General features: G+C 38.2%; 2 protein-coding genes across 2 annotated transcripts in view; both read right to left on the minus strand.

Annotated features, from left to right (window-relative positions):
* Positions 1 to 15,659: 15,659 nt before the first annotated feature.
* LOC107707545 (hypermethylated in cancer 2 protein-like) lies at positions 15,660 to 19,841 on the minus strand. The gene is made up of 2 exons (XM_016511611.1): positions 19,708 to 19,841; positions 15,660 to 17,395 (listed from the first exon to the last, which is right to left on the minus strand). Exon 2 carries the CDS (start codon positions 17,362 to 17,364, stop codon positions 15,988 to 15,990), a length of 1,377 nt encoding a protein of 458 aa, XP_016367097.1. The 5' UTR covers positions 17,365 to 17,395; positions 19,708 to 19,841; the 3' UTR covers positions 15,660 to 15,987.
* Positions 19,842 to 20,429: 588 nt separating this feature from the next.
* The window catches only part of LOC107707546 (FYVE, RhoGEF and PH domain-containing protein 6-like), a gene marked incomplete at its 5' end in the record, with an annotated part of 16,159 nt that continues 13,026 nt past the window's right edge, over positions 20,430 to 23,562 (minus strand). Inside the window, 5 exons of the mRNA XM_016511612.1 lie at positions 20,430 to 20,713; positions 20,800 to 20,942; positions 21,965 to 22,093; positions 22,677 to 22,777; positions 22,887 to 22,995. Of these exons, the coding sequence (XP_016367098.1) occupies positions 20,677 to 20,713; positions 20,800 to 20,942; positions 21,965 to 22,093; positions 22,677 to 22,777; positions 22,887 to 22,995 (519 nt within the window). The remainder of the gene's footprint in view (positions 20,714 to 20,799; positions 20,943 to 21,964; positions 22,094 to 22,676; positions 22,778 to 22,886; positions 22,996 to 23,562) is intronic.

Here is a 23,562-nt window from a genome sequence, read left to right on the forward strand (position 1 = left end):
CATGGAAACTGAGATACTTAACACATGCAAAAGAAACTTTAATTGAACTTTTGCCTACAATATGAACTCAAAAGACAAGAATGTGCATGTTGGATGGGATAAGGGCATGTCGCGTGCAGGATTCGAACCTTCGTCCTCTTGAGAGCAACAACAAAAACATGTAACCTACCCACTGTACCACAGGCACATGCTATAGTATTTTTTTTTCATATTTATTCATGTCTGCAATGCTAAACGAGTCTGCTTTCGGTGGTCACAAATCAGAAACAAGGTCTAGGCTAAAAATATCCCCCCGCTTCCCCTTTCTCTCCCCTTTTTTCATCGGAGTGTATTCATCCCCATACCGGTGGGAAAAAGATGGCAGAATAGTTGATTTATTGAATGAGAATGAGTATATATCTACTTTTTGGGGGGGAAGTGAACAAAGTTTGGCCTAAAAAAATGGCATGATTCAGCAATAGATTTGAAATTAAGCAGTCAGCAATGAAGTTATAAAACTCTAGTGTGGGCCAACTATAGAGAGTATATAGTTATCTTAAATTGCATCAAATTACAGCGGTATAGTCAAGGTTTCAATGGGACACAAATTCTGATTTTGTGATAAATATGGCCAGATATTCATGTTTTTGAGGAATAGTGAAATGTAGCTATAGGAATTTTCCCTCAGGAATGAGTGACAAGTTCCCAGTTTGCCTGACCGGTCCTAATAACAACTCTTTAATAATTTAATAAATAGACACTATAATAATAAACAATATTAATAATAAATTATTATACACATTTTTTTAAATATCTTAACTAAATATTTAATACATAATTATTTATACTGGAAACATTTATTGTTTGATTTGTCAATGTAATTATCCGAGCAATATGAGATATTATTATTATTATTATTATTATTATTGACTTGATTAATATAATACATTTTATTATTGTAAGTATCAATATTATTACCACGACTATAATAGATTAAACAAATCAATTAATTATTGTTATTCATAATAAATGTTACTATAATGTTTGTTTTAAAAAGAATACATAATAATAATAACAATAATAATAATAATAGTTATTATTAGCCCTTATTGTTGTTGTTCTTGTCATCATCATCATCATCATATACATTATAATAATGAGTATGACAACAACAACAACAATTTGAATTGACAGCAACAACAGCATTAATAATAATAGTAGTAATAATAGTAGTAATAATTATTATAAAATTATTTCTTATTGATAACAATAATTTATTGACTTACATTATTGTTATTGTTATATAATTTTTAAAAATTAAATATTTGATTAGTTACGCACTAGTTCACATTTTAAGTCAATATTTACTCAACGCTTACTATATGTATATGTCAGACGCACTTAATTTTTGTAAATAGCAATTACCAACCTGCATATTAAATCGCAAGCTATTATACTCAAAACTGCTGATATCTAATTCATTTATATTGTGTATTATAATGTGTGTATTATAATTCAATGTGTGTACAATGTGCATTATTGTAACTATATCTGCTGTTGCATGTTTCCAGACTAATGAACATGAAATGCCATATATCTCATGAAAGATACACTCACACTCACACACACACACACACACACACAGGGGAGGGCCGAGACCCCCAGATGGCTCAGGGTTCATGTGGTGATAGAGAGGCTCATTAATGACCATAGAAGAAGAAGAGGCATCCTCTTCTGTGAGCCAGAGCCACATTCAGCCCAAAAGCACTTCATATGCGCTCACACTGTAACTCTGACACCATGCATGCACAGAAGAACCTGTTTACATAGACAAACATCCACCCACAGGAATGACCACCAGGAAAAGTAGATCCACCACTTACATGACTATTTACACAACTTTACAATCAAATAACACACTTTTTTTTGTATGGAAGAATTAACCCTGTAAAGCGTGACATATAATAGTCAGGAAAAAAAAATCTTGCACGATATAATGAGAATATGAAGTTCATACTCAGGAGGAAAAACACTTTTTTTATCCAATCTATTTATTATCATCTATTCATTATAAACAATATAACATGAAAAAAAAAGTATATATATTTTATAAAAAGTATATCGCTAGTAATAGTGTACATATATTTTTCCTGCTCAACAATAATTAAATATCGAATTAATAATAATAATGCATTTAGTCGTCAAGGTGGCACTGCTTGATACACAAAGATTATGTGATGTTTCACTCATAATTACCGTAGGCATAAAACAAAAGAAAGAAGTGTCACTGTCATTTGATGGTGGATGCTGTGAAAAAGCTGCCAGTAATCAAAATATTGATTTTAAAGACACTGAAAGTGATAGTTTTGAGAATTTAAACCTTAAAGTTGCTTCAGTCCAGTAAATTGTCATCTTGAAATATTACTAACCATATAAAGAGACACATGAACCGTGAGCTCAAGGTGGATGCTTTTAGAGTTAGGCTATATTAAAAGGGTCTTTTGCTCACTAAAAAGTATATCCCTGAGATGACAGAAGGCATGTAGTAGATTGTGTACAACAGGATTTTCAGCAAAGTTTTGATCATGTTGATAATTTTGATGCCTCAGAAAGGTAATACAGTAGGCCATTGTCCATTCCATTATGTGTACACAAAAAAAAGAGAATTAAATTTCAGCCAAATAAAAAAATATATATATATATATATTAAAATAATACAAAATTGTAGCAGTGGCAGAAAATTTCAATAAGTAGAATAAGGAGAGGATAAAAAAAACAAACAAACAAGTGAAATAATTTGATCTAGTTAGTTTGGGCGCCATGCAAGCTCAACCTTGTCAACTGTAACTGTTTTCACCCAGAATAGCTCTTTAAGCCACTGGTTACAAAAATTATTTGAATCAGATACCCACACAAAGAAAGTTCAGTTTCACAGTTTCACAGCTCAGACTCAGACTCAGACTCAGACTCAGACTCGGACTCGACTTTATAGTCCCGTTTAGGGAAACTAGAATCGCAGCGAAGTGCCAGTACACTAACCACAATCCATGCACACATCACCATTTCACCTATAAAAACATACAATGTAACATTATATTTTTTTATGTTATTTATTTAGTCCCTTTACCGATTCGGCCATCGGGGAGACATGAGGGAAGAAGTAGCAGACAATGCCCTCCACTGATCTCTGTCTTGAGCTATCTTGAGGAGCTGTGGCAAGGGCCTGTCAGTCCACTCCATCAGATTGTCGGTCCTTCCACTGTGCCCTGAAGAATGGTCTTGGAGAGGGTATTGTGGCGTGTCACATGGGCAAACCACTGGAGTTTCCGCCTCTTCACAATGGCCAGCAGAGGATCATGGGAGCCTACCAGGCTGGTGCATCCGTCCCGGGACATAGTCATTGGTTTTTCGCTCTAAATAGGTAATGCCCATGAGCTTTCTGAGACATTTGAACTCAAAGGCCTGAATCCTTCTCTCGTCTTCAGCTAGAAGTGTCCATGCCTCACAACCGTATAGCAGGACGGAAACCACCAATGACTTGAACAGGAGGTACTTTGTGCAAAGGTTGATGCTTTTGCTTCTAAAGATCTTTTGGAGCCTTGACATTACAGCAGTTGCTGTAGCAATTCTGATATGGATTTCTGCTGTGCAAGAGCCATCTTTGGATAATGTTGCTCTCAAGTATTTAAATCCTTCTACCTCTTCAAGCTTTTGCCCTCCCATGGTAATGTTAGTGGTGGTGTCTTTAATGCTGTTGACCATGACCTTAGATTTTTCTGTGCTGATTTCCATGGCATATGCACCTGCCCTCTCTTCTAGCTTGTTGGTCAGTTCTTGTAGTTCTTGGTTGCTGCCAGCCAAGAGATCTATATCATCAGGAAATCTAAGGTTGCATATTGCTCTGCCATTGATGGAGATGGATGTATGATGGTCTTGGAGAGTCTCTAGCATTATCTGCTCCAGGAACAGGTTGAGGAGTATAGGTGACAGTATGCATCCTTATCTCACTCCTACGGTTGTTGGGAAAAAATCCCCAATTTGGTTATTTAGGAGGACAGCGCTACTTGTTCTTTCATACAAGGCCTTCACTATCTCTACTATTCCCTCATCGATCTTAAAATTCCTGAGTACTTGCCATAGGCCATCATGCCACACCCTATCAAAGGCTTTTTTAAAGTCGATGAAATTGTGGAAGAGCTCACGCTGATGCTGCAGATACTTTTCGGTGATCAGCCTACAGTTAAAGATCTGCTCAGTGGTACTTCTTCCTGGCCTGAATCCTGTCCTGTTCTTCGGCCAACCCTTCCTCTGACTTTGCTTTTAGCCTTTTATGTATCACTCCAAGCATGACCTTGCTGGGGTGGCTGATAAGAGAGATGGTCCTATAATTCTGGCACTGCTTGAGGTTTCCTTTTTTGGGAAGGGGTATCACTAGGGACTGTGTCCACTCTGTTGGCCATTCTCTTCCTTCCCAGATTTTTTGGCATAGTACTGTCAGAGCCTCTATTGTGCTTTCTCCGCCATGTTTCAGCAGCTCAGCAGGTATGTTGTCCACGCCTGTGGACTTCCCTGGTTTCAGTCTGCGTACCGCCTCTTCTACCTCTGATTTTAGGACTGGTGGGCTGTCCTCTTCACTGGGAACAGGCTCTGTGAGGATGGTCAGGTCTGGTTGCAGATCGAAGTTGTAAAGTTCGCTGCAGTGTTCCATCCACCTCTTCAACTCTTGATCACTGTCTGTGAGGATGTTACCATCTTTGTCTAGTACGCATCCTTGTCTCACTCCTATGGTTGTTGGGAAAAAATCCCCAATTTGGTTATTTAGGAGGACAGCACTACTTGTTCTTTTATACAAGGCCTTCACTATCTCTACTTGTCCCTCATCGATCTTAAAATTCCTGAGTACTTGCCATAGGCCATCATGCCACACCCTGCCTTTTGGGCAGGAGTATTTCTTGCACCTCAGCTCTCTCCTCTTGTCACACAGTTCCAATACCTCGTCTTTCACCCATGGCTGAATCTTCTTCCTATGCCTGCCAAGCACCTCCTCAGCTGCAGAGAGCAGGGTTTCTTTGATGTCTCCTGCAAGTTCATCAACTGGAGTATCAAGAAGGTTCAAAGCTGCAAATTTCCCCCGTACAACTGCCTGAAAGCACTCCGCTACCTCTGTGTCTTTCAATTTCTCCAAATTAAAGCGGATGCATGGGTTCTTTGGGAAATGCTGTGCTTTCCATTTCAGCTTGAATGTCGCCAGCACAAGATCGTGGTCACTGCCGATATCTGCCCCTGGGTATGTTCTGGTTCTTGCTTTGTTGATGCTAGATTTATAACATTGTGGCATGAGGATGTAGTCAATTTGATTGTGCACGTCACCATTAGGTGAGTGCCAAGAGTTAAAGATCTGCTCAGTGGTACTTCTTCCTGGCCTGAATCCTGTCCTGTTCTTCGGCCAACACTTCCTCTGACTTTGCTTTTAGCCTTTTATGTATCACTCCAAGCATGACCTTGCTGGGGTGGCTGATAAGAGAGATGGTCCTATAATTCTGGCACTGCTTGAGGTTTCCTTTTTTGGGAAGGGGTATCACTAGGGACTGCGTCCACTCTGTTGGCCATTCTCTTCCTTCCCAGATTTTTTGGCATAGTACTGTCAGTGTCACAGATCGGCCAGACTCAGTCACTTTATAACATTGTGGCATGAGGATGTAGTCAATTTGATTGTGCACGTCACCATTAGGTGAGTGCCAAGTTGATCTCCTGGAGGTCTTATGAGGATGCAAGGTGTTAGCGATGGTGAGACGGTGGCTTTTTGCAAATTCCAGGAGCCTCAGTCTCTTCAACACTTGATCACTGTCTGTGAGGATGTTACCGTCTTTGTCTTCTATGATGTTAGTCTTGCTCTGTTGTGATCTTGTAAGAACTTTCAGTGTGAAGTAGGCCTGCTTGCTATTACCAGCCTGCATATTCTTGTCTATGGAGGCGCACTGGTCTGCTATCCACTTCTCTTTGGCTTCTTTCATCTTCCTCCTCACTGCTCTGTTAGTCTGCTGGTATTCCAACCTGCCTTTTGGGCAGGAGTATTTCTTGCACCTCAGCTCTCTCCTCTTGTCACACAGTTCCAATACCTCGTCTTTCACCCATGGCTGAATCTTCTTCCTATGCCTGCCAAGCACCTCCTCAGCTGCAGAGAGCAGGGTTTCTTTGATGTCTCCTGCAAGTTCATCAACTGGAGTATCAAGAAGGTTCAAAGCTGCAAATTTCCCCCGTACAACTGCCTGAAAGCACTCCGCTACCTCTGTGTCTTTCAATTTCTCCAAATTAAAGCGGATGCATGGGTTCTTTGGGAAATGCTGTGCTTTCCATTTCAGCTTGAATGTCGCCAGCACAAGATCGTGGTCACTGCCGATATCTGCCCCTGGGTATGTTCTGGTTCTTGCTTTGTTGATACTAGACTTGGCGTTGTGGCATGAGGATGTAGTCAATTTGATTGTGCACGTCACCATTAGGTGAGTGCCAAGTTGTTCTCTTGGAGGTCTTATGAGGATGCAAGGTGTTAGCGATGGTGAGACGGTGGCTTTTTGCAAATTCCAGGAGCCTGAGTCCTCTTTCGTTGGTTTCTCCATGGCCAAATCTGCCTACTGTTCCTGCCCAGGTCTGATGTGCATCAGGGCCGATCTTGGCATTCCAATCTCCCTGAACTATGATGATGTATGATGTCTTTTCGGGGGGTTTTCTTGATAATGTTTTCTAGCTCATCATAAAACTCCTCAACCTCTTCGTCACTATGTCCTGATGTTGGTGCGTAGGCCTGCACGATGGTGACATTAGTGGGTTTGGCAGAGAGACAGATGGTGATCAGTCTACTTGAAATTGGGGTGCAGTTGATGACGCTTGCTGAAGTTTCTTTATTTACTAGAAAGGCTACTCCGTGCAGGTGTTTAGACTCGTCTCCGGAGAACCATATCTTGTGCCCTTCCTCTATGGTGGTTTCTCCAAAACCTGTCCATCTGACTTCTGTAAGTCCAATAATGTTCCACTGGTATCCTTTCAGTCCTCACATCAGTTCTTGTACCTTGCCGGCTGCGTAAAGGGTGCGAACATTCCATGTACCCATTACCGCGGGAAGTAGGGGTGCTGAGGGTGCTGCAGCACCCCCTGGAGTGTAGCCCACGAAAAAATGGGGGTGCTGGGGGTGCCGTGTTATAAATAAAAAAATAAATAATATTCATTTTATTAATTAGTATATTCATTAAAATTAATTGAAAAAAGTAGCCTAAGCCTACAATGACAAGAAGCAACGGTTAAAAATGAGTTAAGTTGAATCAAATTGACTGTGAAAGTCGTTTCAACTGATTAAACGTATTAAACTGACTTATAAAACCCAGCAACAAAGACACTCACTTATAGGCTATTAAACGAATAAATGAAAGTTTTATTAACAAAAGTTGCGCTTTGGATCCGCCATCATATAGTGTCAGTCTTCTTATAGGCATCACTCTTGTCACGTGGTCGTTGTTTGGCCTGGCCCAGACCGATCCCGTAGCATATGCTGCTTAGTGTACATCATCGTGTCTTTTCAGTGGGCTTATTTATTGACTCGATGGCGCCCATCCCCTCTCCGAGTCATGTCCCGATTATACCGTCGGTGCTCGGTCGCGCCACACAGCAACTTAGCTAGACAGGGGCACCACGTGGAGGTGTGCTGTGGACACTATAATGTAAGAGAGGCCATATGCGATAACCTCCTGCTGACAAGCCAAACAGTGGTTAAGCGGCAATCACTACACCTGGAAAGGAGAGGCTATTTGAGATGCAATCACTTTCCTTAACACCCCCTAAAATTTATCAAACACTGTTCAAATTCATAAATTTTGAATACCAAATACATTCTCCTCCCCACCAGACTTGTTCAATAACTTAATGCCCACAGTAACAAATGACTCTTTAGTTCTTTTCGACCTGCATACAGGGACTCTAAAACGACGGCCTGATGGCAACATCTGAAACTCAGTATGTAGTGGATGGTCAGTAGTACAAAGAATAACCTGGGCTTTCTTAAAGGGGTCATATGATGCTGCTAAAAAGAACATTATTTTGTGTATTTGGTGTAATGAAATGTGTTTATGCGGTTTAAAGTTAAAAAAACACATTATTTTCCACATACTGTACATTATTGTTTCTCCTCTATGCCCCGCCTTTTTGAATTTTGAAAAATTTCAGCAGGCCCAGTTTGATTAACACCGATAATCTTGCCTGTCACCTTCACCAGACTACATAACCTATTCTTATTTGACAAACTCAAATTACCGTACCATGCCACAATGCAAGAAGAAAGGACAGATTCAATAAATTGTTTATAAAACAGTGTCATCATAGAAGAACAAACTCTAAAAGATTTTAATTTCCTCAGAAAATCTTTGTTAAACCTTTTTACAGACAGCCAAAGCATTGAATTGGAAAGTCAACTTCTTGTCTATAACCACCCCCAAATATTTATGTGTATCGACAACAGCCTTGAGGAGACCCAGTAGAGCAATACTGAAAATCAGAATGAACACCATTAACTCTAACACATTGAAGACGATCTACTAAAAAGTCCAAAATCCATCCAGAAATATTAAGATCCAAGTTAAAAAGAGAAATTAATTTCTTTACCAACAAATGTGGCTTTATTGTGTTAAAAGCAGAAGAGAAATCAATAAATAACAATCTAGCATGGGTCTTGGGCCTTTCCAAGTGACTAAACAGATAATTCAGCAATGTAAGGTTAGCATCCTCAACTCGTGCCCTGTCTAAATGCAAACTGCAATGGATCAAGTCTATCTTTTGACTGCTGTAAAATTTCACCTTTAACTACTTTCTCAAAACACTTCATAACTAATGAAGAATAAGAGCTACCGGCCTGAAATCATTTAGCTCCTGTGGGGACCTAGTCTTAGCTAGAGGAACTATAATAGATTTTTTCCAAATTTTTTCCAGCTGTATTTTGAACAATCGATAAAGAATCACTTTGCATTTTGATTTAAGTTTAAATGCAACCTCAGTTTCACAGTGATATTTCCAACAATCAATATAAAAGATAACAAAATGCAAAGAACATAAATATGTACTATTACTAATATCACTATTAATAAACTTGAAGTGAAATATTTGCTTATACCACTTTGCTGCAGATGCCAAAGCAGTCCTGTTTAAGTATTTTTTTGTACACAGCTTTGTTGGCTATAATGGGAGTCTTCTAGTCGTGTCACGTCAGTCACTCGCGGAGCAGACAGTGATGTTTGAGTTCAGGGGTGGATCCCTCCGGCCCCTTTGACACCCTCAGACACAGAGAGGAGCTGGTGACCGTCCCGGGCCGAGGGGTGTTTTCGCAGCACCACTCCCTCCGCTGAATAGGCCTCCATTCCTCGCCGTTGACCCGCTGAAGGAGAGGGTGTAGAGCCGCGAACAAAAGCCCAACTCCAAACCAAAACCGCTACACTTTCTGCCTTTTCTTCTCCGTGTTCTTTTGTGGCTGTGCGCTTCTGACCCAGCTCCGCTCCGGCCGCAGGAATATTCATAAGCGAACAGACATGGCGAAAGCACCGTGCTGATAAAGCGCTGTTTTTGATAAATGCGTCTGCGTATGAGCTCGAGCACATACACAAGAGTATTCATCGAATGCACACACAGCACATTACATTTATTACTGATACAGAAACTCATATATCACCGGGAGACAAGCACGGGGCCTTGATAAAGTGTAACGCTGCTCATTTGAGACCACACACACGTCGGGATTTTACTGCCAACGTTACGTCGGCTCCTGTAATGCACTTTACAATAAGCCTCATTGACCCTTACGCTGCCCTCTATTGTGCGAGCACACGTTACAGCATCATTTTTGTCTTTTCCAGTCCGTTTCCACCTTGCAACCTGGAATGTACTGCACAAACTGACATTCCCTAGTCCTTTGTGTGTTTGTGAATTGACATGCGCTGGACAGAAACACATACCGACTGCAGGACACCTCGGAGACGCAACCTGCCTTGATTGTACAACACATTTAATTTATTTATTAGCTCATTTCTGGCTCATCCTCAAACTGTTAAAGGAAGAGTTCACCCAAAAATGAAAATTTACTGAATATTTACTCATCCTCAGGCCATCCAGGATGTAGATGAGTTTGTTTCTTCATCAGATTTGGAGAAATGTAGCATTGCATCACTTGCTCGACAATGGATGCGCTGTAGTGAATGGGTGCCGTCAGAATGAGAGTCCAAACAGCTGATAAAAACATCACAATATTATTTTATTTTATTATGTGTGGACAAACTTTATATTTGTTTTAATGAAATCATCTGATCATGATTAGGTTATTACACTGTTTTATCTATCTATCTATCTATCTATCTGTCTGTCTGTCTGTCTGTCTCTATCTATCTATCTATCTATCTATCTATCTATCTATCTGTCTGTCTGTCTGTCTGTATCTATCTGTCTGTCTGTCTGTCTGTTTCTATCTATCTATCTGTCTGTCTGTCTGTTTCTATCTATCTATCTATCTATCTATCTATCTAACTATCTATCTATCTATCTATCTATCTATCTATCTGTCTGTATGTCTGTCTGTCTGTTTTTATCCATACATCTATCTATCTATCTATCTATCTACTTACTTATTTACCATTTTGTCAACATTCACATCTTATATGTTCATTATATTTTATCAATATTTCAGATCAAAGAATTTATTTCTGGTATCTTTAAGTATGCGCAAGTATGTTTATTTAAAATCCAGGGAATAAAAACTTTGTGTATCATAAAAAAAAGATTCCTTTGTGGTTTTAAAATGACCACTGGTTGATCAAAAAATGTCCACAAAAAAACAAGATATGTGAACTGGCATCTTTAACCTTTTGAATTTAAGTTTAAAAGGTTAAAATAAGAAAGCAAAACAAAGTGGGTCACCGAAACATTAACTATGCAAACACTATGCAAAAGTGAGATAACAAGAGCAAAGTGGGCAAAGACTTCTTATTCAGCTGCTCTGAATGTTTCTTTCTCTGTGTACTTGTTGTCTGTGTGTGTGCAGCACAAGCTGGCCGTGCTCTGATAATGCCACAATGGGGATTTCTCTGTTTGTAGAGGTCTTAATGTGTGAGTTCCCACCCTGCTCAGAGTGTCTGCTCTCTCTGTGCTCAGGAGCCGCACGTGGGACGCCGCCAGCTGTTCGACCTGAGCCTGCCACCGTCCCGGACCCCGAGCCTCAATCGTCCTCCCCGGCAGGGCCTGCACACCATCAGATAACACTGCAGGAGCCCTCAGAGCCACACTCTGTGCTAACAATACGGCCGTCATTTACATGTGAAAACACTGGGCCTTATCTTGAGTTCACTGGAGCTTAAAGACAAGAGGACTCAGCTGGCTTGTGTGGGGATGCAGATCTGTAACAGGTAAGTGTCTAATGGAAGATGAAGGCTGTGGTGCAACAGAAAAACCACCGGAATCATATAAAGATGCAGAAAAAAAGAAAAAAATTATATACATATATATATATATATATATATATATATATAGCTGTCACTGCTATTAATTGACGTGCAAAATGACGCTTAAAGTGAAAGCATTCAAAGAAAAATATCATTCATTGATGAAATAACAAATACTACATCACCAAACTATCGGCCAAAACCTAACCCTGAAGTATTTGCAAAATTCCCCTTCTCAAAACACAAATTCCCTTCAATTACATATCAGAGCTGCTCACAAAGTGAATAATGCCGATCGTTTTCACCTAGTTGTGTGGATTCTTGCCGCCACCTACTGGACAACATATGAAAGCATTATAGTTACACTCTCAAAAAAGGTACAAAGCTGTCACTGGGACGGGACCCTTTCAAAAGGCACGCATTTGTATCTTATTCCCCCCTAAAGGATGAATTTTAGTACCTTAAAGGTACATATTTGTGTCATATTAGTACCAAAATGGAACATATTAGTGCCTTTCAAAAAGATTCTGCCCCTTTTGTAGGCTACCTTTTTTTCTGAGAATTCTGCAGTCTGTGCAGTATAGGCTATATACTGCATACTATTGTTTAAAATAGTATGGTATACAGTTTGCAGTTTGCGATGATGAACATTTAAAACAGAAGTCGGGTAAGACTAGGCAAGATGACCCACACACCTTGACCATAAATGGCACAAAATCTCATCTCAGCACTTTTTTTTATTAACGTCTATGCTATTTTTAATTTTGCCATTTCCTCTGAATATCAGAATTTGTGTGATTTTTGTCTTTTGAAACTGATTGAAGGTTGACTGATCTTTGTGCCTTGTGTAGTAAGTGATTACATGTAATCTGGATTATCAGATTCCAAAAATTAAGTATTTTCTTTTGTCAATAAAGTCAATAAAAAGCAAATGGGAAAGTGTAGTTTTTTGATCAGCATTTAATTTTATTTCATGTCATAACTGAGAACAATGTTATATACAATAGGACCTTAAATTCTTCAAAGAGTGAAAATGTGCTTTGGTTTTCATAAACAGGCTGCAAATACTTTAGCATCATCATTTCAGAACAAAGTACTTGACATTTCAAAAGCATTTGAAAACCACATCAAGACCATACATGTACACACACAAACCTGTATTGCAAATGCAAAGAGCTGCCGAACCTCCTGAAGGCGCATTGTGTCAGTTGTAGAGAATATTGAAAAAAATCTACAAAAAAAAAACAGACAAACAGCTGCAAAAACATTGGTTAATGGCGCTTTATGATTCAAAAAGTTAACTGGGACGTGTCCCTAAAATGTTCCCTGAGGTTTGCAGAGGATGCAAATGAAAGTGTTGTCACAGTTTTGAAGTTCAGTTTCAAGTCCCATTATGTATTAAAAAGTTCCTGAATATTCTAGAATCCTAATGATTAACAGACAGTGTCAAATAATCATCTCAATATAAAGCAAAAAGAGAGAAAAAGCAAGCACAAAACCATCAAAGAGTGCCTGAAAAGTCAATTCAGCGAATCAAATCTTAGGCTAGTTGAACTATTATTTAAAGTACCTCTTTTGATATTACTAGATAACAAATGAATACAACCTCGAAATTAGGTATTGTTTAAAAAGCCCTCCAGCATGATGAAAACCCATGTACCCAAGGTAGTTTAAAACAAACATGGTGTAGAGAAATTAAAACACAATAAGAAAATGATTTCATCTCTGAATAAGTAAAAGTTTCAGTAATATATCAACTTATAATAATAACATGTCAAGACACCCAAAGATATTTACAGTAGGTATTGATTTTACGCTTTTGGTCTCGTTTCAACACTAAATGCATGAATGCAATCTGCTAAACCTAACTTTTTTAAATTCATAAGAATAATGCACATGCCACAAGAAAATATGGACAACATGCTATATAAATTAAACCATTGGTTGAAGCATTAAAATAAAAGGAAAGAAAAACCCAAAAGAAAACCCGTGAAAAAAGAAGAAAGACTTGATATAAACCTGAATTGAAAGAAGCATAAATTAGACTTAAATATTTAGCAAGAATATAGTTTTGGTTATAGTTTTACAGTATTTCTTAAGCATTTCAACATTCAATATTTCTTTGGAACTGTACATCAAAACACCCTAATTGCTCAAGCAATACTACTTCACTAGCTCAGATCGCAACCCTACAGTGAAGTATTACCTGACCCCCTGAAAAGTGTATACTGACACAGGCAGTGTGTTTTCCTCTGTTCTGAATCAGATGTCAGTTTAAGCTCATTAATTAAACTAGACAGAGTGACTGTAATATGGAAGACACTGTGTAGTTTCTCTTCTCTAATATGTATTTTTAATCTCATACAGGCTAATCAGAGGGTTTGGTTTAATCTGAGGTAGCAAGTTTGTGTATTCAAGTAAACAACCCAGATAGCTTTATTACAGCGGTCTGTTTCTGAAGCATAAACTCTATCATGACTCCTAAATTACATTCGAGAGGTATCGCAAGTCACTGCTGTAAAATAACTGGTATCACCAGGAACATTCGGCTGTTTCAGTTCTGAGAGGATTACTAGCTATTTGAGGTAATCGATTAAACTACATCGCTAAGTGGATAAACTTGATATTTTTTAGCTACACACTAACAATAACAAACAATTCATGCACAAGAATAAGAAGGTATGAAGAAAGAGGTATAACAGCAGGTATTGGCTGAAGTTGGCATTTTTATGCTGATCAGGGAATGGCAGCACCATTCTTCTACAACGATCTAGATAATTCTTTATAGCATTCTAGAGGATTTGCTGTGGAAACTGAACTCTAGATTAGCTAAAAAAAGTAAACTCGGTAGAGAAACCCTTTTGAACCCTAGATTAAACAACAAGGTATACGAGGTTTGAAATAATCTAGTTTTGAAAGAATGCCACAAATAGAATGCTTCGGATCTTCTCTACAGAAGTTTCCTTTTGAACTAGAGGAATCTTGGGAGAATTTGTGAATGAAAATGTATCCTAAATTAGGAAATCAGTAAAAATCAGTCTAGAGAATTGTTTGTAGAATTCTAAATGTGATGCAAATGGAATTCTAGATTACCTCAAAATGTAAAGTCTTTAGAGAAGATCTAAGTGTGTCTTTATATTATTATAGAGGAACTGTAGCCAAACATCAACCCTGCAATAGACTACAGAGGTTTCCTTTTTTTTAGATCATCTAGGGTTTCGTTTTGGAGAGGATTCTTCATTGAATTCTAAATGACTTGTGATCCAAACGGAATCCTATATTAGCTCAAAAGATAGAGTGTCTGAAGAAGATCTAAATGAATCTTTATAGAATTCTAGAGGATTTGTGGCCACAGGTGATCTCTAGAATAGATTACAGAGGTTCCTTTTTTGAGAAAATTTAGGCTTTAGTTCTAGCCACAAATCCTCAGAATTCTAATTCTAGATCAGGGTTTCACAATTTTTTTTAATTTTTTTAGCACCAACCCTAATCAAAGACACCTGAATAATCTAATCAAGGTCTGCAGAGTTACAGGTAGGTGAGTTTGATCAGTGTTTGAGCAAAACCCTGCAGGGCCTCCAGGTCTGGATTTGAGTGACCCTACCATCCTCCAACCCTAATCAACCCTAATCAAACACACCTGAACCAGCTAGTCAAGGTGTTCCGAGTGTGTTGGCGCAGATTTGGAACTGAAGCCTGCAGGAAGGTAGCCTTCCATGTGCAAGGTTGGCTACCCCTGATCTTGATCAGTGCTTCTCAAACCTGTCCACCACTGTGCATTTTGGATGTCCTCCTCATTTAGACTGCAAGACTTTGAAATGGTGTAGGATCCCCAGAAAAATCTGAGAAGAGATCTAGACTGCTCTAGATCTTCAGATGCTTCCATGTTGAGCTAGAAGAATCTTTGTAAAATTTTCAAGGATTTGTGGGTGAAAGTGAACGCTAGATTTGTTCAAAAAAGAAATCGCTGTAGAGAAGATCTAGTGGATTTTTGTAGCATTCTAGAGGAGATGTGGCCCGAACTGAACCCTAAATTAGCTCAATAAGTAAACTCTGTGGAGAAAATCTAGAGGAATCTTTGTAGGATGTGTTTCCAAAATAGTACCCTAGATCAGGGGTGTCAAATTCAGCTCCTGGAGGGCAATGTCCTGCAGAGTTTAGCTCCAACCCTAATTAAACACACCTGAACCAGTTAATCAAGGTCTTCGGGATTACTCGAAACTTCCAGGCAGGTGTTTTGGAGCTACACTCTGCAGGACAGTGGCCCTCCAGGACCAGAGTTTGACATGTGTTGTAGATTACACTACAGAGGTTTCCTTTTTAACCTAGATGACTCTTTGCAGAATCGTAGAAGATTTGTGGGTGAAACTAAACCCTTCATTAACTCAAAAAGGAAACCGCTGTAAAGATATCTAGAAGAATCTTTGTAGTGTTCTGGAGAACTTGTTGGAAAACTGAACCCTAGTTAAAAGAACCCAAACCAAAGCACTATGGAGAACTGTGGGTTTCTGTGTTATCCTAGTTTAGGGCTCTTTGACCTGTTCTAAGATACTGAGGTATGCATCCGCATATGACTAATAAGGTTTCTTTGTTGTGTAAATTTCCCACCACAGACCTGGCACTCATACGGTTTCTCCCCTGAATGGACACGCATGTGCTCAGTGAGGCGGTACTGCCTGGTGAAGCGCATGCCACACTCCTCACACGCAAATGGCTTTAGACCGAGGTGGCTGCGCATGTGGCGGGTCATAGTGCCACGCTGCGTGAACATCTTGCCGCAAATGTTGCAAGGGAAGGGACGCACGGTGTCGACATCTTTGAGGGACTTTAACGGACTTTGATCCAGGCTTTCGGGAGCTTCCGGCGAGACTCTGGTGACTCCAGTGTCTCCATCACGTTCCTCTTCCTCCTCATCCTCAACCTTCACATCCAGATCTTCATCCAAATGGCTTTCCACATGGGATTTAAGACTTTCCGAGGAGGGAAAACCCTTTTCGCATGGGATACAAACGTATGGGTTGTCCCCTTCAGCTTCTTTGAGAAAGGTCTCCTTTTGATAAACAAAATTGGTGCTGCCATTGTTTGGTTTTTGGCCGTCAATTTCATCTGTTTTCCCTCCAATTCCTTTCTCTTTCTTTACAGACAACTGTAAAGTGAAGGTCTGATTCTGGCTTGACTGACTTCCAGCCCTGCTAAGAGGAATGTAACCATTGACCTTAGATTTTCTTCGGGATCCCTCCCTTTTTCTTTCCTGAGCTCCGTCCAAAGGAATTATCCACTTCTCTTCCTTTGGAACACACTTCCCATTTATTCCCAGCTGCATATTGTTGGAGATGGGTCTAGATAGAAAAACTCCGTCGTTACCTGTTGTCTCAGAATTTGAATTTTTCTTAGACAAATCCAACCCCAAGTCCTGCTTTTTCCTCGAAATGCATCTACTTTCAGCATTATGCCGTTTTTTGGGGGGCGTCATACACGTGTATGTTTCAGTGTCTGATGAGTGGTCTTCATACAGGCGAACTGAAGATTTGGAGCTTCCACGAGCCACGCTATTGAGGGACCCATTTTGGTTGATCTTACTGGAGCACAGGTTTGCGAGGTCATTGAGCTGGAGAAAGTTAGCTGTGGTGAGCAGAGAGCTTAAATCCACACCCTCAAAGGTCTCATCTGCCAACTTGCCGGTGTAAATGAAATCCAGAATTTGCTGGAAAACAACTGAATCCACCATGTCAGGGTCAAGGTGGATGAGGTTATCGTGAAGGACAAGGGACTTGAAGTAGTGGCTGGTGGCGGCGAGGACACTTTTGTGGGCCCGGAAGAGCGTGTTCTCGACCATGATGATGACATCGCACAGGAAGCCTTTGGAGCGCTGCTGATTGAGCTGGAGAAGCAGTTGACTGGCGTAGTTTGGGAGCTCCATCGCCTACCCTTGATGCTTTGCATTGGTGTCACTGTAAGAAAGGACGGCTAGATGTTATTTTGATGTGACACAAACCCTCAAGGATAATCGCTAATATCTGCATTGTTTTAACAAACAAACAAAAAACGGGATGAAAAAAAAACAAACCTTTATGCCAACGTTTTTACTGATAAAGTGCTTAGATTCCTTGTTGTCGTCATATGTCATAATTATAAAGTCACAATCAATAAATAATTGTGTCAATGTTATAACGTCAATTGAGTTCAAAAGTGATTTCTATTGAGTTCTATAATACATCAGTACTTAAACGTTGATTTGAAGCAAAAGAGTATGACAACTTAAAAATGAAAAAAACTAAAATGTATTGATAAAAAAGCAAAGAGAAAAAAAAAATATATAGCATTTATATCAACATCATAAAATACACAAAATACAATCCAAAAAACTACAAACAAAATAAACATTACATTACAACAGGGTTTCCCAAACTGGGCTTGATGTAAGAACTGTAGTGGGCTTGTGAATTGAAAAAAAAAGCTAATAATGAAAATGTAAAATAAAACTAATTTAAACACTTGAACAATAAAAATATATATATATTTGTTTACTTGCATGTTAACGTGACCATTAACCGGCATCAGATAACTGTAAACATGCAGATATGTTGTTAAATTATTTGAAGTATTAACTTCCACAAAACAAAAAACGTTTGGGAATCCCTGCATTATATGAACAAACATTAATAAACATGAAGACAGTGACATGCCCAAAGTCTTCCAGGTCGGAAATATTTTTGTCCTGACTTCTAGAATCAACAGTTACTGGAGGTCACACGATATGATGAAGACAGTGTTTCATAGCTATACATCACCAGTGTTTAGTAACTTGCATCATTATTTGTTTCATACATGGTCTAATAGCTTGAGATGTGCTTTTCCCCCTTCAAATTCAGAAGCATGGTTTGCTAATTTATTTACACAACATTTGTGAATAGTCAAAGCTTAATTATATGATAAAGTAGGATTTTTAGAAAGGAAAATGAAAAAAAAAGAAAGAAGAATAATTAAGGAGCATCAATAAATAATCAATAATTTACTGCCATTGTGTGAATAATATGTAATCCATAAAAAAGTAACTGTAATTTGATGGCGCATGTAATATACTCTAGTAACTACTCTAGTAGTAACTGTAATTACAAGTACTTACTTTTTGGAATCTGATTATGTAATCCGGATTACATGTAATCAGTTGCTACCCAGCACTTTTTACACAATGAGTAGTTTCGGAGTGTATAGTAACCAACTATGATTGATTACAATGCATGTAAATGCTACTGATTAAAAAAATCTCAACGAATAACAAACAATGAATGAGATTTTTACTTTTGCACGCTACTGTGGTCTTGAAGTTCACACAAGAAGTGATTCGAAGGCATTAAAAGCGTCCCTTACCAAAAAACGTAACCACATATTTTGATACTCGCTCAAGTTATTGTTACTACAATAAAACATCTGTAACTTCTTATCAGAAAAGTCATCCAAAAAAAACTAACAATTAAACAAAATGAAATCGATTCCTAAAGCGTTCAGTTTATTATGATTTTACAGTATTGGCAAAAACTGCATAAACCACAGCATTTCAGCAGAAGCTCTGGTTCGATGGTATTTTTTTTAAGACATTGGCACAATAGTCATAATTACAGTACAATAACAACCATCGCCCGTTTTTCGGTTTCTTATTGTGTTTTACTGAGCCTCAAACAACAACAATGTTGAACAAATAATGACTACGAGTTACAGATTAACAGTTTAAGATCCTGAAGACCGAATGCGCATGTGCTAATTAATTAGGGCTGGTCTTTGATCAAGATTGCGAAACGACACGCGTTTTAAAAATGTGTTTTGGTTTAATTTCAAAATGTTAGCAAAATTAAAACCAACATTTGCTCGTCGAAAACAGCACGTCCGCGAACAACCCCCGCCTGGGTTTGGGGTAACGTTAAATATACACGTATCTGTCTTTATAAATGCGGAACCGCGGACACTGAGCGTTTATAGACGTGTAAATCACACATTTATTGTTTTATACTCTCTACCACGCCTGAATCCGACGATATGGATGTCTGCTAAGAGGTAAACAATGAACAATTTAAAAGATCGTTTAAAATAAAAACAACAGGAAATGATACCTTAGGTAAGCGTACCACGAAGCGCATTTAAAGCCGTTGCTGTTGTTGTTATAATAATCACCATCAGTTCCTCAGTTCAACAACGCGCCGATGTTTATATCATAGTTATATGCGACACATATAAACAAACACATATACACTGTATTTTCAAATACCTTGTAAACAAGGGCAGGGGTCCTCGCTTCTCCCGTCGTCATCAAAACGCCATCTTAGGAGCTTGTGACGTAGGCAGTGTGACCCCTGACCCAGTCGAGATCAGTCTCACCCGGTACCTGTCCTGCTGGAGCTGTTACCATAGTATTACCTCAGGTGACTAACCCTAAGGCTGGGTAATACTCTATACTGATAGGCGACAAGAAATAGTTGTATAATAGAGTAGCCTACAATATAAAAAAAAGAACTGAGTTAAACTGTGTCAGAAAAAATTCATCTTGATAATGCCAGATAACTTTGATAGAAAGGTATGTAATGAATTCGGTTGAAAAGCTGTCAGCTGTTAAATTTAAGTACACAATTAGATAATACCAAATTAGGTCAAACAATTACCAAGCAATGCTTCATTTTGTTCAGTCTGTGGTGTAAAAATGCGAATTAGCAATTAAAGAAAAAACACTTAAGCAAAACATGGTCAGGTTAAAGTGTCTGCATGAAGAATTTTTGGGTATAATATGTCAGTTTACTTTATTTTGCTATCCTCGTTTGCATAATTGAACTATAGTGTCCTGCACCCACTAGTAAACAAATATCTAAAACTATATCTGCTGTCTGAATAATTTTTGGTTTGACTGTACTTTCTAAAATGACAACATATTGAAATGAAATTGTATAAAAATGCATTTATTAAATGCAACTAACTGGTTACAGTGTATTTGCCGTAAAGCATAAATATAACAGCATAATAAAAGGATGTGTAGTATATTATGCAAATGCATTATCAGATGTGTTATGGAGAAGTATTTCATAACTAAAAACTTTCATTTCACAACACTTAAAACAACGTAAGCACAACTTCATAGTAGCAACTGCACACGCAAATGCGGTGTGCCTTCATTTTAATCCATTTTAATGTATGTGTGTGTCGTTTGTATGATGGTCGGATCTGGAAACGGTTGAGGAAGAGAGGGTTAGAGGACCGTGGCTTGCTGGATCGCTTCAATCCATCTATAGGAGAAAAATGATTGTGACGTTTAAATGGCAAAAATATCAACAACATGGAGTGTTTCAAATGTATTTTATATTACACTCGCCTGTCACAGATCTGGCTGTCGCTCGCTCTGAAGATGTAGTACAGAGTGTCTTTGTGATAAAGTTTAAAATGCAGGGAAGATTCGGGTTTCTCTGTTCGGACAGAAAATCCCAGAAGAGGTTGACTTTCCAAAGCTGCTACGTCCTGGATACAATAAATAAAAGTAGTGTAAAAATGCAATATAAATAAAAATGTATAATAGTGTATAAAATATATTTATCAAATGCAATGAGCTGCCTGGTTACATATAAATAATACTGGATAAATACTAAAATATGTGCTTGTAAACCAGAAATATTACTGCATAATTTGTACTGCAAAAAATAAATACAATGAAAAAAAAAAATGAAATTAAAATAAAAAAAATGAAATTTACCTTTATCTTTTAACGAGAACAAAAAATGATACTATAAAAACATAAAAAATAGCATCTATAGAACTGCTCTCTCGTGTGCTGATGACAGAAACCCCAACGCATTAACACACGATTGCCCTCATTTACACATCAATGGCTATTTCTGTTTAGAAACTAAACCCACCCAGTCACTATCACTGATACTATCACTCCAAAACAGCAGAGGCTCCAGCAATACACTCTTAAAAATAAAGGTGCTTCAAAAGGTTCTTCACAGCGATGCCATAGAAGAACCATTTTTGGGTCCACAAAGAACCATTCAGTCAAAGGTTCTTTAAAGAACCATCTCTTTCTTACCTTTTTATAATCTGAAGCAGGGGCGTAGATTACGCGGGGGACGTGTCCCCCCCCACTTTTAATATCACGTAAATTCGTCCCCCGCACTTTTTCGGGCAAGTGTGTTCGCATAGAGGTTTTCAAGAGCCGGCGTGAATAAATATAGATTTAAATTCAAAGAGACAGGATAATGTAATTATTATTATTATTTTTTTATATATATAACATTTCTGTCCCCCTCACTTCTGAAATGATGGCTACGCCCCTGATCTGAAGAACCTTCAGATATTAAAGGTTCTTTATGGAACCATTTAGACAAAAAGGTCCTTCTATGGCATCGTGAAGCACCTTTATTTTTAAGAGTGTAAGAGTAGCATTTACCTCCTGATCATTTCAAACTGACTCCAAAGTCTGCATAAAACTAAAGATGGACACTCTTTACTTAATTTAAATGGCCCCGTTTATATATTCTCACCTCACTGGCAGCGTAAGTGTACAGAACTTTGTTCATGATGACAAACCAGAACCGCTTCCACTGTTTTCTGTTGGCCTTCGTCCTCTCCAGGTAGCCGCTCATCGAGGACCCGTCTGTGTTAGCTGAAACCTAAAATAAATGAAGGGATTACATTTACTGACATGTACTTTCTGAGAAAGTGTATTTTGCTCATCAAGGCAGCATTTATTTGACCAAAAATCCAGCAAAAGCAGTAATATTGTGAAATTTGATTGCAATTTAAAATAGCTGAATTCTATTTGAATATATTTTTAATTGTAATTTATTGCTGTGATCAAAGCTGAATTTTCAGCATCATTACTCCAGTCTTCAGTGTCACATGACCAGCTCAAGAAACATTTCTGATTATTGTCAAAAACAGTGCTGCTTTATATTTTTGTGGAAACGTTCTCAGGATTTAGAGTATTTACTTGAAATGCAAATTGTTTGTAACATTATAATCAGTGTTGGGGAAAGTTCCCTTTTTTTAAAGTAATGCATTATAATATTGTGTTACTCCTTAAAAAAAAAAAAAGCTTGTTTGCTTTTAATATAAAAAGTTGTATTTTTGGCAAATGTAAAGGCCCTTTCACACCAAAAGTGAAATGAATATTAGTTAGCCCCGTTGTACCCTATATTAATTATGTATATATAAATACACACACATACATGTATATATTTAAGAAAAATTCACCTCTTTAAGGGCTGCTGGTATTTTCTTCTGCTTTCTGAAGGGAAAGGCACCGGGCGACTTGCCAGTAGGTGACAGAGGTGAATTACTGGGTACTTGGTCACCTAATATTAGTAATAACACACACATAAACACACGCTCTTATTACAAATCAATATATAGGTAGAGGCTTCAAGCAGACAGTTTCTGTGCGAGTGTGTTTGTGTCATGAACCTGAACTATTTTGCTGCAAAGCGGAGAAGCAGAGATCACAAACTCGCGCGAGGTGATTCTTCAGATATTTCAGCGGCTGTTTGTTAGTTGAACAGGCCTGACACACAACCTACATGCCAAGAGAAAAGAATGCATGCATAAGCACACGCAAACATCATGCAGTGAACAATTACATGACAGATAGACTGAAAGAAATCTGGTGCATCAGGAAATTAAAAATATATATATTTTGAAAATTTAAAAAACATCTGCCAAGTTCATGTTGGTTCTGAAAACTTTTACACAGCTTTTAACAATAGTTTAAACTTAATGGTTCTTAAAATGTCAACTAGAGATTCTATTAAGTAAAATAGTATTAATTCCTTATTAATTCCTTACCATCCTTAAATATTTTCTTAAATTTATGTAAGGTAAAAAGTATTTAAGTAATATGAATATAATAATTTTAATATGAATCAATAGTTCATAAATACTATATACTGTATATGATTAAGACAGTTGTATCACATTGACATTTTTACTTTTTAGAAGCTTATGGTTTAAAGATTAGATAGACAGACAGATAGATAGACAGACACAGACAGGCAGACAGACAGACAGACACAGACAGGCAGGCAGGCAGACAGACAGAAAGACAGACAGACAAAGACAGGCAGACAGGCAAGCAGGCAGGAAG

This window comes from Sinocyclocheilus rhinocerous, unplaced genomic scaffold, assembly GCF_001515625.1.
Source record: "Sinocyclocheilus rhinocerous isolate Xijiao unplaced genomic scaffold, SAMN03320098_v1.1 scaffold1376, whole genome shotgun sequence".
NCBI lineage: Eukaryota > Metazoa > Chordata > Actinopteri > Cypriniformes > Cyprinidae > Sinocyclocheilus > Sinocyclocheilus rhinocerous.